Source organism: Anomaloglossus baeobatrachus, unplaced genomic scaffold (genome assembly GCF_048569485.1).
Source record: "Anomaloglossus baeobatrachus isolate aAnoBae1 unplaced genomic scaffold, aAnoBae1.hap1 Scaffold_2359, whole genome shotgun sequence".
Taxonomy (NCBI): domain Eukaryota; kingdom Metazoa; phylum Chordata; class Amphibia; order Anura; family Aromobatidae; genus Anomaloglossus; species Anomaloglossus baeobatrachus.
Genome location: NW_027442028.1, coordinates 59867 through 74367, shown reverse-complemented (window position 1 = coordinate 74367; position 14501 = coordinate 59867). Strand labels below are relative to the sequence as shown.

General features: G+C 46.5%; 1 protein-coding gene across 1 annotated transcript in view; it reads right to left on the bottom strand.

Annotated features, from left to right (window-relative positions):
- Window positions 1-487: 487 nt before the first annotated feature.
- LOC142261653 (uncharacterized) overlaps window positions 488-14501 on the bottom strand; it is a 38648-nt gene continuing 24634 nt past the window's right edge. The window contains exons 3-5 of the mRNA XM_075332127.1: window positions 4144-4267; window positions 3947-4060; window positions 488-2132 (exon numbers count right to left, since the gene is read on the bottom strand). Of these exons, the coding sequence (XP_075188242.1) occupies window positions 625-2132; window positions 3947-4060; window positions 4144-4267 (1746 nt within the window). The 3' untranslated portion in view covers window positions 488-624. The remainder of the gene's footprint in view (window positions 2133-3946; window positions 4061-4143; window positions 4268-14501) is intronic.

The window sequence follows — 14501 nt, the reverse complement described above, 5'->3', positions numbered from 1 at the left end:
AGGATGGGGATCGTATATACCAGAATGGGATAAAGATGGGCAACATATATACGAGGATGAAGGACATATACACAAGGATGGGAGACACATATACCTAGAAGGGGATCAGGATGGGAGACATTAGTATAGAATTGAGTCATTTTATCCCCGTAACAGTGTCAGCAGTAGATCCCCCCATAACAGTGCTTCATGACCACATTTTTTAGTCAAACGTATTCCCTATATTCCTCCTTCAAAATCTAGGTGTGTCTTATGGTCTGAAAAAATACGATAAGTTTAAAAATAGAGAAAATGGTTCTATCCCTGACCATTTCTTATGTGATCAATTGTAACCGATTTTTTGATAAAACTCTTTGAATTATGGTACATTATGATTCCTTCTTCTGTGTGACTCATCTGACAACAGGAGCTAATTAGTCTTATAAACTTTTGGCAAATTCTGAAAGCAAGAATGGCTGCTCCGCTCTGTTTGTTTTCTGATGTCGGCAAGACTTGATTTATTAGTTAAACATTTCAATTATTTACAACATGAAAAAGATTCCTTCCCTGTGCGGCTTCTTCACATGTTTAACAGGATATGATTTCTGAGAATTACATTTTCCACATTCAGAACATAAACATGGTTTATTTTGTGTGAAATTTTTGATGGTCAACAAGACTTAATTTCATAGTAAAACATTTACCGCATTCTGGGCATGAAAATGGCTTATCCCCTGTGTGAGATCTTTCATGCCTAACAAGATCTGATTTCTGAATAAAACATTTCCCGCACTCTGAACATGAAAATGGCTTCTCCCCTGTGTGAGATCTTTGATGCCCAACAAGATCTGATTTCCGAATAAAACATTTCCCGCACTCTGAACATGAAAATGGCTTCTCCACTGTGTGAGATCTTTGATGCACAACAAGTTCTGATTTCCAATTAAAACATTTCCCACACTCTGAACATGAAAATGGCTTCTCCCCTGTGTGATTTTTCTGATGTGTAACAAGATGTGATTTCTGAATAAAACATTTCCCACATTCTGAACATGAAAATGGCTTCTCCCCTGTGTGATTTTTCTGATGTGTAACAAGATTTGATTTCTGAATAAAACATTTCCCACAATCTGAACATGAAAATGGCTTCTCCCCTGTGTGAATTCTTTGATGCGCATCAAGATTTGATTTCCGAATAAAACATTTCCCACATTCTAAACATGAAAATGGCTTCTCCCCTGTGTGACTTTTCTTATGTATAACAAGATGTGATCTCTGAATAAAACATTTCCCACATTCTGAACATGAAAATGGCTTCTCCCCTGTGTGAATTCTTTGATGCGCATCAAGATTTGATTTCCGAATAAAACATTTCCCACATTCTGAACATGAAAATGTCTTCTCCCCTGTGTGAATTCTTTGATGCTCAACAAGATTTGATTTCCAACTAAAACATTTCCCACATTCTGAACATGTAAATGGCTTCTCCCCTGTGTGAAATGTCTGATGTGTAACAAGATGTGATTTCTGAATAAAACATTTCCCACATTCTGAACATGAAAATGGCTTCTCCCCTGTGTGATTTTTCTGATGTGTAACAAGATTTGATTTCTGAATAAAACATTTCCCACAATCTGAACATGAAAATGGCCTTTTCCCTGTGTGAATTTTTTGATGCTCAAAAAGATCTGATTTCCTAATAAAACATTTCCCACACTCTGAACATGAAAACGACTTAATCCTTGTGTGAGATTTTTGATGCTCAACAAGTTCTGATTTCCGAATAAAACATTTCCCACACTCTGAACATGAAAATGGTTTCTCCCCTGTGTGAATTTTCTGATGTCTAGTAAGGTGTGATTTCTGAATAAAACATTTCCCACATTCTGAACATGAAAATGGTTTCTCCCTTGTAGGAGCGGTTTCATGTTCCAGATCCCTTCTGTAACTTTTATTTTGCTTACAATTCTGTGATAAATCGGAATTTTGGACTTGTTTGAAAAGATCAGATGATAAAGCTTTCCGAGGAAGGACTGGAGGTATATCTGGGACAACAGCATGCTCTTCATATGTATCATGTGTGATACTTTGATCATCTGTTTTAAATTCTGAAGATATTAGATGTCCATCTGAACTCCCAATACAGTCATATGCTAAAAATAAACACAATGTTATTAGTTTTTAATATTATCTTGAAAGTACATTTATTTTTTTTAAACCATAACAACTGAAATTAAATAAACAAAAAATGTATTCTGAATCTGTTTTCCAATTTCGACATCTACGAGTTACATCTTCGTTAATTCGGATTTCCAATTCCTAGCACCAGTTCTCTGGAATGTGCTATAGTTAAAAATCAGATTGATTGTCAACAAGTGACTGCCGGTTAATGAAGGACCGGGAGCTCCTATACTGTCCCTCACGCTAGGGGACCCTAAGCTATTCCTAACCTATGGATTACCCCTGAAGATGGAGATGCAGAAGTCCCGTGCCTTACTAGTCTCCTGACTAGATTTAATCTGTGATCCCCAAGGGAAGGAAGGGTCAGGAGTATGATGGAAATACAGATTAAGACAGACGGGACACATTGCAAACTCAAAGAAACAAACAGTGAGAGACTAAGGAGAAAAGCAAGAGCAGAAAGGCAGCAACAAAAAGACAACAAGGGTTAACACCACAACAGCTCACTGTAATAATGCACAACAACCACCGGTAAGTCTGGATCACAACACCTCACCAGACCAGTATAGGTAAACTATAGCTGGCATTAATGAAATAGTCCAGCGAGCATATACAGAACGGGAGCGAACAATACTTTCTCCTCTACAGCAGGTGATCAAAGACATCAACAAGCAGCCCAGCAGAGAATAACTCTTGCTAGCCTGCCCAAGCCTGTGGTTGACGCCTGCGTCTCCCTGCACTGCTCACAGACATCAGAGCAGTTAACATGCAAAGAACCAGAATCTATAATTTCCATAGATCCTTACGCCGCCATGAGAGTTGGCAAAACCTGCAAACATCTCCTTGGAACATTGATCCACAACATAGACAATTTCAAAGCGGGGGTTTTTTTTAAGACAAAAATAAAGACAGATGCTGGAAATTTAGCTGGGTTGTCTGGGACTGTAATGCTGATGACCCATCCTTAGGCTTTTTAACCAAAGCAGGTAGCAGGGTCTGTGCAGATAAACATTAGGGCTCCAATTCATCAAGACTGGCGATGTACACTGAAAAATGACGTCGGGGACTGGAGTGAGATTTCTGGCATAGGGAACGCCGCAGTTTGTTATGAATTAGAGAAACAGCATCACACCCTTCTTCTGCAAAGCTCAGCCCATTTTGGCAAAGCTGGTTAAAATTGGCGTAAACACACACAGACAGACATCAGCCTGTCTCCTCTTCAGCTTTAGACTTTTGCAATTGAGACCTTTGGTTATATGCCGTGATGTCAAAAAGGTCCGTAAGCTGTCCTATAATTGGCATATAAACACTGGGGCCCCTAGGAGAAAGGGGGACTGCAATTGCCCAGTTTGCTCTTAAGAGAACTTTGGTTACATCATGTCACATGTCTTTGAAGTGAAAGGTCCTTAAACAATCAACCTCAGAATACAACTGATGTGGTCCCTAAGAAAGTGTGGTCTTGAGAATTTGTGCAGTTTGACTCCTCCCAACGCTGGCCCTGACTGTAACTAGGGTTTATTTTTGGAGTAGGTCTTATATTTCAATCATTCTTCAAAAATCCCATAAAATCGTGCTAGATCTTATTTTCTGACTAGGTTCAATTTTCAGGGAAACAGGATATTCATGAACCCTCTGCAGGTCTTTTAGTTGCCTTCATAACAACATAGAGAAGGCACTAGAAACAAACAGAAGGAAAGACAATACAGTAGAAAAAAACAAACAGCAGAAAGCCTAAAAATGTAAACACAAAATTAGTGCATAAAGTACATGAGTAGATATCTCTTACCGGATAGAACTAGAGTTAACACATCTTGAGGAACATCAGGATCTTCTTGTTTACAGTCCTGTTGGAGAAGAGGACGGGGACATCTCTCTGGTGTTGTCCTCTTACTGGATAGAACTGGAGGAGACACATACAGGGACTGAATTCATTCCTTACATACAGATAATTATAGGCCGTGTGTATTTAGTCCGGTCTATTACCTGGTGATGTGAGGGGCTTGGGATCCTCCATCATGACGTCCTTGTATAGATCTTTGTGTCCTTCTAAATACTCCCACTCCTCCATGGAGAAATAGACGGTGACGTCCTGACACCTTATAGGAACCTGACACATACAATGATACCGTCACCCCCGATCCCTTCATAGCGTTACTGTATAATGTCCCAGCAGTGTCACCTCTCCAGTCAGCAGCTCAATCATCTTGTAGGTGAGTTCTAGGATCTTCTGGTCATTGATGTCCTCATGTATCGGGGGGTGAGGTGGAGGCCCCGTGATTGGGCTCAGGGGTCTTCCCCATCCCTCAGACACAGGGGCCTGACAGCGCTCACTAGAGGTCTTCTTCACTACTGTGTAATCCTGGTTATGGAGAGACACAGTAATAAATATCACTCCAGACATTTCCAGAGTCCTCACCTCTCCAGTTCTGTCCATCTGTTATTCCCATAAATAAGAATGATGTAATGTGACGTCATCAGAATCTCTCACCTCTCCAGTAAGCCGGAAGAGGATCTCTAGGGTGAGGTGTAATATCCTCTCCGCCATCTTGTCCCTGTCCATATCCATCCTTCACGGGGCAATCAGGAGAATTCTCTTATATAGAAGATCTCCACTGAGAGAATCCGATATTGTAGGGACCTGAATGGGGAGAAGATGAACCCATATGTAAAATTAATGGAGATAAGGGAGGTGAGATGAGATATCATTTGGATAGGAAAAAAATTCAACCTGACGTGCTATATAAGTAGTAAAACCGACCGATAAAAGTAGCACATTATTTTTATAAAAAAAATACAATCCTTCATACGACAATGTGAATGGAGAAATAACAGAGTAATTGTTCCCGGAATAAGAGGAGGAAAATACAAAAGTGCAAAAATAAAAAAATCCCAGATTTTCGGTTAAGAAGGGGCAGAATTTACCACCCATTTCTTGTATGAATGCAGCAAAATAGTGAAAATTAATCCAATTACAAAATGTGTCCACATTATATTTCACTCCTAAACTAGAAAAATTATGTAAATAAAAAAGTTTAGATATTCTAAACTGGTTTTGGAGCTCGTAGACTTTACACGTCCGGGCCATCTGACTCCTACTCTGCAGTGATGTTTTACAATGTCTTTACATAGCAGTGCATCTATAAACAAACATGTAGCAATGGAGAGGAAATCCATCCATCTCTACATAATGCACCAACCGTTAATTACTGTTTCTGCCTTCTCCGTGACTGTATACACAGCTCTGCGGTGCAATCCCAAGAGTGTGCAAAGCAGTAATCAAAGCAAAAGGTGGCTGCTTTGAAGAACCTAGAATATAAGACATATTTTCAGTTGTTTCACACTTTTTTGTTAATTATTTCATTCCACATGTTAATTCATAGTTTTGATGCCTTCAATGTGAATCTACAATTTTCAGAGTCATGAAAATAAAGAAAACTCTTTGAATGAGGTGTGTCCAAACTTTTGGTCTGTACTGTATATGTGGTAATAACAGACATTTCCCTTATTTTCCATCCAGTATCGCTCGACATCAGTAATAAAAATGTGATACTGAAGTTGGTTTCTTACTTGGATTTTTTTTGTTTTTCTTTTTACAGGTTTAACAACAAACGTTAAAAATCCCAATAATAAATTACAATACAGCGAGGAGTTATTTAACCCTTCCCTGCCGCTTTAATGCTGATTTTTGTGCCAGTTTTATCATTTTTGTTGCTGGTTTTCAGGGTATTCACATCCGGGCTCCCCACTGCACTGGATTTTATTGTTGAATTTTTTTATTTTTGTTGACAAAAACTGTGAAAAAAGCCAGAAACAAACCCGAATAAGAAACGGACTTCAGCCTCATCATAAAAGCAAAGAAACAATAAAGACGACGACAGGAACAGGAAAATGAAGAAGAGGAAAATAATAGAGACCCTGCACCTACCTCCACCTGCAGAGCCGCACACTAAATATATGGCTGCTCTGTGCTTCCAGGACCTGTGATGATGTCACATGGAGGGGAGGAGTCAGGGGTCACATGATCAGCTGCTGGAGGAGGGGAAGTTTGTGTGTGGATGTAGCAGTGCCGTGTGTGTACGAGGTGTACGGAGCAGAGCCGTGTGTGTACGAGGTGTATGGAGCGGAACCGTGTGTGTACGATGTGTACTGAGTGGAGCCGCGTGTGTAGGACATGTAATGAGTGGGGCTGTGAGTGTGCAGTGACCCAGAGTAGACACTACTAGAATGTCCCCTGATGGGCCGTTTGTTTCTCTATAATGTTGCGCATTATCTGTGCCTTCTGAAGCCTTGCTCTGAGAGTTGTAGCATCTACACTGACCTCTGCTGGCCATTCTCAAAACTATCTTTGTCTTATATGGTAAAAGGAAGTGACACAGCAGTGAGGAATCTTCCGGGTCCTTTTCTGACAGGAAAAATAGAGAAAGATGTCTGTTTCTGAGGACTGAGTATTGGGGGGAGAGGTGTATGACGCTGGAGGCGGTGAGCTACTTCCAGTCACTTCTATCCTCTAGTGACGGAGTCTGGTAAGGAGAAGGAAACTCTCTGTGGAAAGGAAAAATCCAGGCTGCCATTTATCCTAAATCAAGGTAGGCCCTGAATTCCTGCTGGAGGTTGGGGCAGGTGTACAATGTGTGCAGAGTGGGGCCATGTGTGTATTTGACATGTATGGAGTGGGGCTGTGTATATATGAGGTGTATGGAGTGGAGCCGTGTGTATATAAGGGGTATGGAGTTGGGCCGTGTGCATATGATGTGTTCCCATTTTTATTTATATATATAAGTGTTGTCAGGAGTCATAAAGTGCGGCACTGGAAGCTACAAACAGACACATAGCAGAGGTCTTGGAAGATTGGGGACGAGTAGCAGAAATACAAAAGCCGCAGGCAGCCAGGAGACATTCTCTTTCTCTCTCTTTCTCTCTCTCATTATTCTGACATTTGACAAATATAAATAATTTTGGTTCCCAATTAACCTAAAATGGGAAAGGTGTATTCTGATTTCACATTAGATATTGAGCAAAACCTGCAGTTGTGTCTTTATAAATATTGGATGGAAACTTCTAGTTTCAACTGTAGCTGTGCACATACAAACTAAAAGTCTTACTACCAAGGCACAGGTTTATGTCTTGATACGTTTTATATAGGCCTAAGAAGCTGAATGAAGAAGTGATAACAAAGACTGGCGCAAGTCCAAATTTATGGCCTGAGGTGCTATGTGCCAAAAACTCTGCAAGATATGGAGTTAAAAACACAGGAGCGGGCTGGGAAGTCCCAAAAAAATGTATAAACGTCACAGGTTTTCTGCCTATGCTTTAATATAGCCAATGGCATACTTAGGAATTTTACTAAAAGATTAACCCATTACTGTTCTCTATAAAAGGCTTGTAAAAATAAAACACTATGATGTGCATCTTAACTGAGAAGGAATTCATACCATCTAATCTGTGTGGTGTGGATTTCTCTGCCGGCACTCGGACTATTAATTTGAGATTACAGCAGACATTCACGGTTATGAAGGAGATTTGCGAAACTATGGAATTCTTCCTTGACAGATGGTGCCAGACTCAGATCGCTCCAGGGAGGAATGGAGACTTAGGAGACCAACACCGGACTCCCTGAGGTGACTGTGGGCTGCCCATTTCGAAACCTGATCAATTCCAACGGACTACGGTAAGATTTTTGATTTATAATCATTCTCTTATCTGTGTCATTGGAAGTCTCTCATTAGCCTGGGACAGTCTAGTCCAGTCATGGCAAACCTTTTACAGGCCGAGTGCCCAAACTGTAGCCTTAAACCCATTTTTTTTTCCGAAGTGACAACCAATCCTATTATGTGAATAATTGATTGTAACCTTACCTTTGCCGTCTTCTCTTCTCCTCAGCAGGGGGCATCACGCTCATGCTTACCACACATTGAAGCTGAGCCCCTGCCCTTTCCAGACACAGCAGTTGGATTGATCCCTCTGGAAAAAAATTGCAGCATATTAGACAGAGATTTTAGCATGGAATGCAATCACATTTCACCCTCTAATCCACATCTACATTTCAAAGTTTGAACATCCTGAAATCCCATAAAGATGTATGAGTTGCTCCCCTCCCCTTTCATTCTGAAGTTATGTCCCCCTTCCTAGGCTACTTCCTGGTAAACATGTCCCCATCCTGATATGTATTTCCTACATTCTGGTATATTTGTCCCCATCATGGCCCCATCCTGGTAAATGTTCCTCCATCCCGGCATGTACCCCATTCCTGGTAAATGTCCTCCACTCTGGTAAATGTACCCCATTCCTGGTAAATGTACCCCATCATTGTAAATGTATCCCATCCTGGCATGTTCCCCCATGCTGTTAAATGATCCCATCCTGGTAAATGTACCTCATCCAGGCATGTTCCCCTATCCTGGTAAATTTCCCCTTTCCTGGTAAATGTACCCCAGCCTGATAAATGTCACCCTTCCTGCTAAATGTTCCCCATCCTGGCATTTGTCCTCATCCTGGCATGTTCATGTACCCCCATCCTGGCATATTTCCCCCCATCCTTTCATGTTTCCCCCCCATCCTGGTAAATGTGTAAGGGGTAGTCGGACCCCTGGTAGTGAAGGAGCAGTTTTTCCCCCCCTGAAGACGCCACAGTAGTATGGTGGCAAATTGTAAATGTTGATGGTAAAATGTTACTTGATATAAACGGTTTCTCCACTAGGTGCCAGTGTAGAGCAGTGGTTCCCCTGGTAACAGTGGCAGGGAAGGAGGGGAGGGCAGCCTAGGTGGGGAAGGAAGGGTTCTGAATGCAGAGTCCAGTGTGCAGTGAGATGTGACTGGAGAAAGAAGTCTGAGGTGACGGGGCAGAGTGTGGAAGTGGTGCAGTGGCAGAAGAAGTGGAAGAGTCAAGACTAGTCCCAAAGCCGGTAGTGTGTACTACAGTACAGTGCAGCTATCAGGGGGATAACAAGTGGCCCCTGCAGGCGAAGGGTAGTGCCCTGACAAGGAAGTGAAGGTACATGGGAACGCCCGTAGAAAGGAAGAGAAGTAGTTCCCCGGCAAAGAAGTGAGAGGTGAGAACTTATCCGGAGCCGGTAGTCTGTGCTAGATCTGCCCTACAGTAAATCCCCGGGTTCAGTGTGCAGCTACTAGGGGGTTAACGCATGTCCCCTGCAGGCGAGGGAAAGTTACTGGGGAAAGAGGAAACCATCAGCAAGAAGTTTAACCTGTAAACCAAAGTGACTTGATGCTGACAGGTGTAAAGAAGAGTAGAAGCTGTGTTCAATAAAATGTTTCTTGGTTCATCAACTGCCTGTCTGTGGCTCTTTACTGGGAGTGGTGAAGAGGCCTGTGAGCCGAGAGAAAAAGGTGTTACCAAGAAGCAAATGGCTCACATGGAAGCGTCCCTGCCACCTACACTCTGCCCCACAAACAACACCTCTGTTTTAACAGTGACGGCCGGGCCGGGGGTCAGCCTGTCGCCCACAGGGCGAGAGACCGCGACTACACCCCCTGAGGCACCCCCTGCCCCCGTTACAAACTGGCGTAGTCGGCAGGATGAAGCCTGCATGCAAGAAACCCCGACCAGAGATTGTGAGGAAGATCAAGTGGTGCCTGACGTGCTGAACAGGCCACAAGATGGCGGCAAGATGGCGGCCGTCCTCATGGACTCAGCAAAGGCGCGAAAAGTTGGCGCCAAACGAAAAGCGCTGGGCTGGCCTGGGAGGAAGAAGCCCGGAGTGCACCGCCCAAAGAGGGGAGGTACCTGCCCCAAGAATCTGCAGAGGTCTAGAGACGTGGGCGGCGCCGCAAGAAAGAAAAGGCGTCGCCAACGCTATGCAGACCTGGTGGGTGAAGCCGGGGGCGGAGTGTGTGCAAAAGCGGGAAAAGAAGAACCGCCTCCACCCTCCCCGGCACCAGTGCAATCCCAGCAGCAGAAGCAACAGTTCCAGTTACCTGCGCTAAACAGAATGGAGGCCAGGACAGACAAGCAAGCCGTAGCAGGCGCGCTGGTGCCCGTAGGATGCAGAAGAGAACGTCCGATGGAGAGCTCGGTGGGAGAGTTACCCACCATCACGTTGCCGGCAAGCATGATACCGGCCGTGACTGGAGTCTCGGAGAAACCAGCGAAGATCACGTGGTTTACCACCTGGGATGCTGTTACCGGAGAGACGACGACGGAAGTCCGGGCCACCTACAAATCCTGGCTAACTCTGGGGAGCGGGCCACCAGGAGCGTCCGTACAGATTCCGGAAGCGCCAGCGTCCGACCAGGTAGGCCCTCCGCCCCCCCCAGAAGTCAAAGCCCCGTCCTGGTGGGATATTCAGGAATCAGAGGTGGATGAATTGGGGTTCGTCTGGGAGCCAGTGAAGTCGGCGCCCCTGACCCGGAGAAAGTCCCCACCACCAGTAGCAGACCCCGTGCAGGAAAGGTTCCTCGCCGAGACGGTAGCCAGAGAAATGATGGCCGGGCCCCGCAGTGAGGAGGTAATCGTCCGGAAGAGAATGATTTGTTTGCCGTTGAAAACCGGTACTGTTTAACGCCGGTGAATGTTTCCAGTTACAGTAACGTTAAAAGTACTGAACCCGGGAGGAGCTTAATGCAGAACTGTGCGTGGACTCCTTCCGTGACTGTTAAGAAGGAATCTTGTTGTTTTCTGCCCACCCAAAGATCGGGAGCTCTTGGAAATAGCCTCCGAGCAGGTCAGCTAAGACCGGGAGCGCCTGAGGAGGGCCTCCGGGCAGATGTGCGACTAAGACCGGGAGCTTCCCTGGAGGGACTCCGGGCACCAAACTTGTGTGCCAGTCTATGTGTTTTAAGTATTGTGTTTTCCTACATGTGTTGTTTTGCAGGTACGAACCTCGCCAGGAGGCTGAGGTTAAAGAGGGGAGGAATGTAAGGGGTAGTCGGACCCCTGGTAGTGAAGGAGCAGTTTTTCCCCCCCTGAAGACGCCACAGTAGTATGGTGGCAAATTGTAAATGTTGATGGTAAAATGTTACTTGATATAAACGGTTTCTCCACTAGGTGCCAGTGTAGAGCAGTGGTTCCCCTGGTAACAGTGGCAGGGAAGGAGGGGAGGGCAGCCTAGGTGGGGAAGGAAGGGTTCTGAATGCAGAGTCCAGTGTGCAGTGAGATGTGACTGGAGAAAGAAGTCTGAGGTGATGGGGCAGAGTGTGGAAGTGGTGCAGTGGCAGAAGAAGTGGAAGAGTCAAGACTAGTCCCAAAGCTGGTAGTGTGTACTACAGTGCAGTGCAGCTATCAGGGGGATAACAAGTGGCCCCTGCAGGCGAAGGGTAGTGCCCTGACAAGGAAGTGAAGGTACATGGGAACGCCCGTAGAAAGGAAGAGAAGTAGTTCCCCGGCAAAGAAGTGAGAGGTGAGAACTTATCCGGAGCCGGTAGTCTGTGCTAGATCTGCCCTACAGTAAATCCCCGGGTTCAGTGTGCAGCTACTAGGGGGTTAACGCATGTCCCCTGCAGGCGAGGGAAAGTTACCGGGGAAAGAGGAAACCATCAGCAAGAAGTTTAACCTGTAAACCAAAGTGACTTGATGCTGACAGGTGTAAAGAAGAGTAGAAGCTGTGTTCAATAAAATGTTTCTTGGTTCATCAACTGCCTGTCTGTGGCTCTTTACTGGGAGTGGTGAAGAGGCCTGTGAGCCGAGAGAAAAAGGTGTTACCAAGAAGCAAATGGCTCACATGGAAGCGTCCCTGCCACCTACACTCTGCCCCACAAACAACACCTCTGTTTTAACAGTGACGGCCGGGCCGGGGGTCAGCCTGTCGCCCACAGGGCGAGAGACCGCGACTACACCCCCTGAGGCACCCCCTGCCCCCGTTACAAACTGGCGTAGTCGGCAGGATGAAGCCTGCATGCAAGAAACCCCGACCAGAGATTGTGAGGAAGATCAAGTGGTGCCTGACGTGCTGAACAGGCCACAAGATGGCGGCAAGATGGCGGCCGTCCTCATGGACTCAGCAAAGGCGCGAAAAGTTGGCGCCAAACGAAAAGCGCTGGGCTGGCCTGGGAGGAAGAAGCCCGGAGTGCACCGCCCAAAGAGGGGAGGTACCTGCCCCAAGAATCTGCAGAGGTCTAGAGACGTGGGCGGCGCCGCAAGAAAGAGAAGGCGTCGCCAACGCTATGCAGACCTGGTGGGTGAAGCCGGGGGCGGAGTGTGTGCAAAAGCGGGAAAAGAAGAACCGCCTCCACCCTCCCCGGCACCAGTGCAATCCCAGCAGCAGAAGCAACAGTTCCAGTTACCTGCGCTAAACAGAATGGAGGCCAGGACAGACAAGCAAGCCGTAGCAGGCGCGCTGGTGCCCGTAGGATGCAGAAGAGAACGTCCGATGGAGAGCTCGGTGGGAGAGTTACCCACCATCACGTTGCCGGCAAGCATGATACCGGCCGTGACTGGAGTCTCGGAGAAACCAGCGAAGATCACGTGGTTTACCACCTGGGATGCTGTTACCGGGGAGACGATGACGGAAGTCCGGGCCACCTACAAATCCTGGCTAACTCTGGGGAGCGGGCCACCAGGAGCGTCCGTACAGATTCCGGAAGCGCCAGCGTCCGACCAGGTAGGCCCTCCGCCCCCCCCAGAAGTCAAAGCCCCGTCCTGGTGGGATATTCAGGAATCAGAGGTGGATGAATTGGGGTTCGTCTGGGAGCCAGTGAAGTCGGCGCCCCTGACCCGGAGAAAGTCCCCACCACCAGTAGTAGACCCCGTGCAGGAAAGGTTCCTCACCGAGACGGTAGCCAGAGAAATGATGGCCGGGCCCCGCAGTGAGGAGGTAATCGTCCGGAAGAGAATGATTTGTTTGCCGTTGAAAACCGGTACTGTTTAACGCCGGTGAATGTTTCCAGTTACAGTAACGTTAAAAGTACTGAACCCGGGAGGAGCTTAATGCAGAACTGTGCGTGGACTCCTTCCGTGACTGTTAAGAAGGAATCTTGTTGTTTTCTGCCCACCCAAAGATCGGGAGCTCTTGGAAATAGCCTCCGAGCAGGTCAGCTAAGACCGGGAGCGCCTGAGGAGGGCCTCCGGGCAGATGTGCGACTAAGACCGGGAGCTTCCCTGGAGGGACTCCGGGCACCAAACTTGTGTGCCAGTCTATGTGTTTTAAGTATTGTGTTTTCCTACATGTGTTGTTTTGCAGGTACGAACCTCGCCAGGAGGCTGAGGTTAAAGAGGGGAGGAATGTAAGGGGTAGTCGGACCCCTGGTAGTGAAGGAGCAGTTTTTCCCCCCCTGAAGACGCCACAGTAGTATGGTGGCAAATTGTAAATGTTGATGGTAAAATGTTACTTGATATAAACGGTTTCTCCACTAGGTGCCAGTGTAGAGCAGTGGTTCCCCTGGTAACAGTGGCAGGGAAGGAGGGGAGGGCAGCCTAGGTGGGGAAGGAAGGGTTCTGAATGCAGAGTCCAGTGTGCAGTGAGATGTGACTGGAGAAAGAAGTCTGAGGTGATGGGGCAGAGTGTGGAAGTGGTGCAGTGGCAGAAGAAGTGGAAGAGTCAAGACTAGTCCCAAAGCTGGTAGTGTGTACTACAGTGCAGTGCAGCTATCAGGGGGATAACAAGTGGCCCCTGCAGGCGAAGGGTAGTGCCCTGACAAGGAAGTGAAGGTACATGGGAACGCCCGTAGAAAGGAAGAGAAGTAGTTCCCCGGCAAAGAAGTGAGAGGTGAGAACTTATCCGGAGCCGGTAGTCTGTGCTAGATCTGCCCTACAGTAAATCCCCGGGTTCAGTGTGCAGCTACTAGGGGGTTAACGCATGTCCCCTGCAGGCGAGGGAAAGTTACCGGGGAAAGAGGAAACCATCAGCAAGAAGTTTAACCTGTAAACCAAAGGGACTTGATGCTGACAGGTGTAAAGAAGAGTAGAAGCTGTGTTCAATAAAATGTTTCTTGGTTCATCAACTGCCTGTCTGTGGCTCTTTACTGGGAGTGGTGAAGAGGCCTGTGAGCCGAGAGAAAAAGGTGTTACCAAGAAGCAAATGGCTCACATGGAAGCGTCCCTGCCACCTACACTCTGCCCCACAAACAACACCTCTGTTTTAACAGTGACGGCCGGGCCGGGGGTCAGCCTGTCGCCCACAGGGCGAGAGACCACGACTACAACCCCCGAGGCGCCCCCTGCCCCCGTTACAAATGTATCCCCCATCCTGGTAAATGTACCCCTTACTGGCATGTTCCGCTTCCTGCTAAATGTACCCCATCCTGGCATGTTTCCCCCCATCCTTGCAGTCATGTTTCCTCCATCCTTACAACCATGTTTCCCCCCATCCTTGCAGCCATGTTTCCCCCCCATCTTTGCAGCCATGTTCCCCCCCCATCCTTGCAGCCATGTTTCCCCATCTTTGCACGTT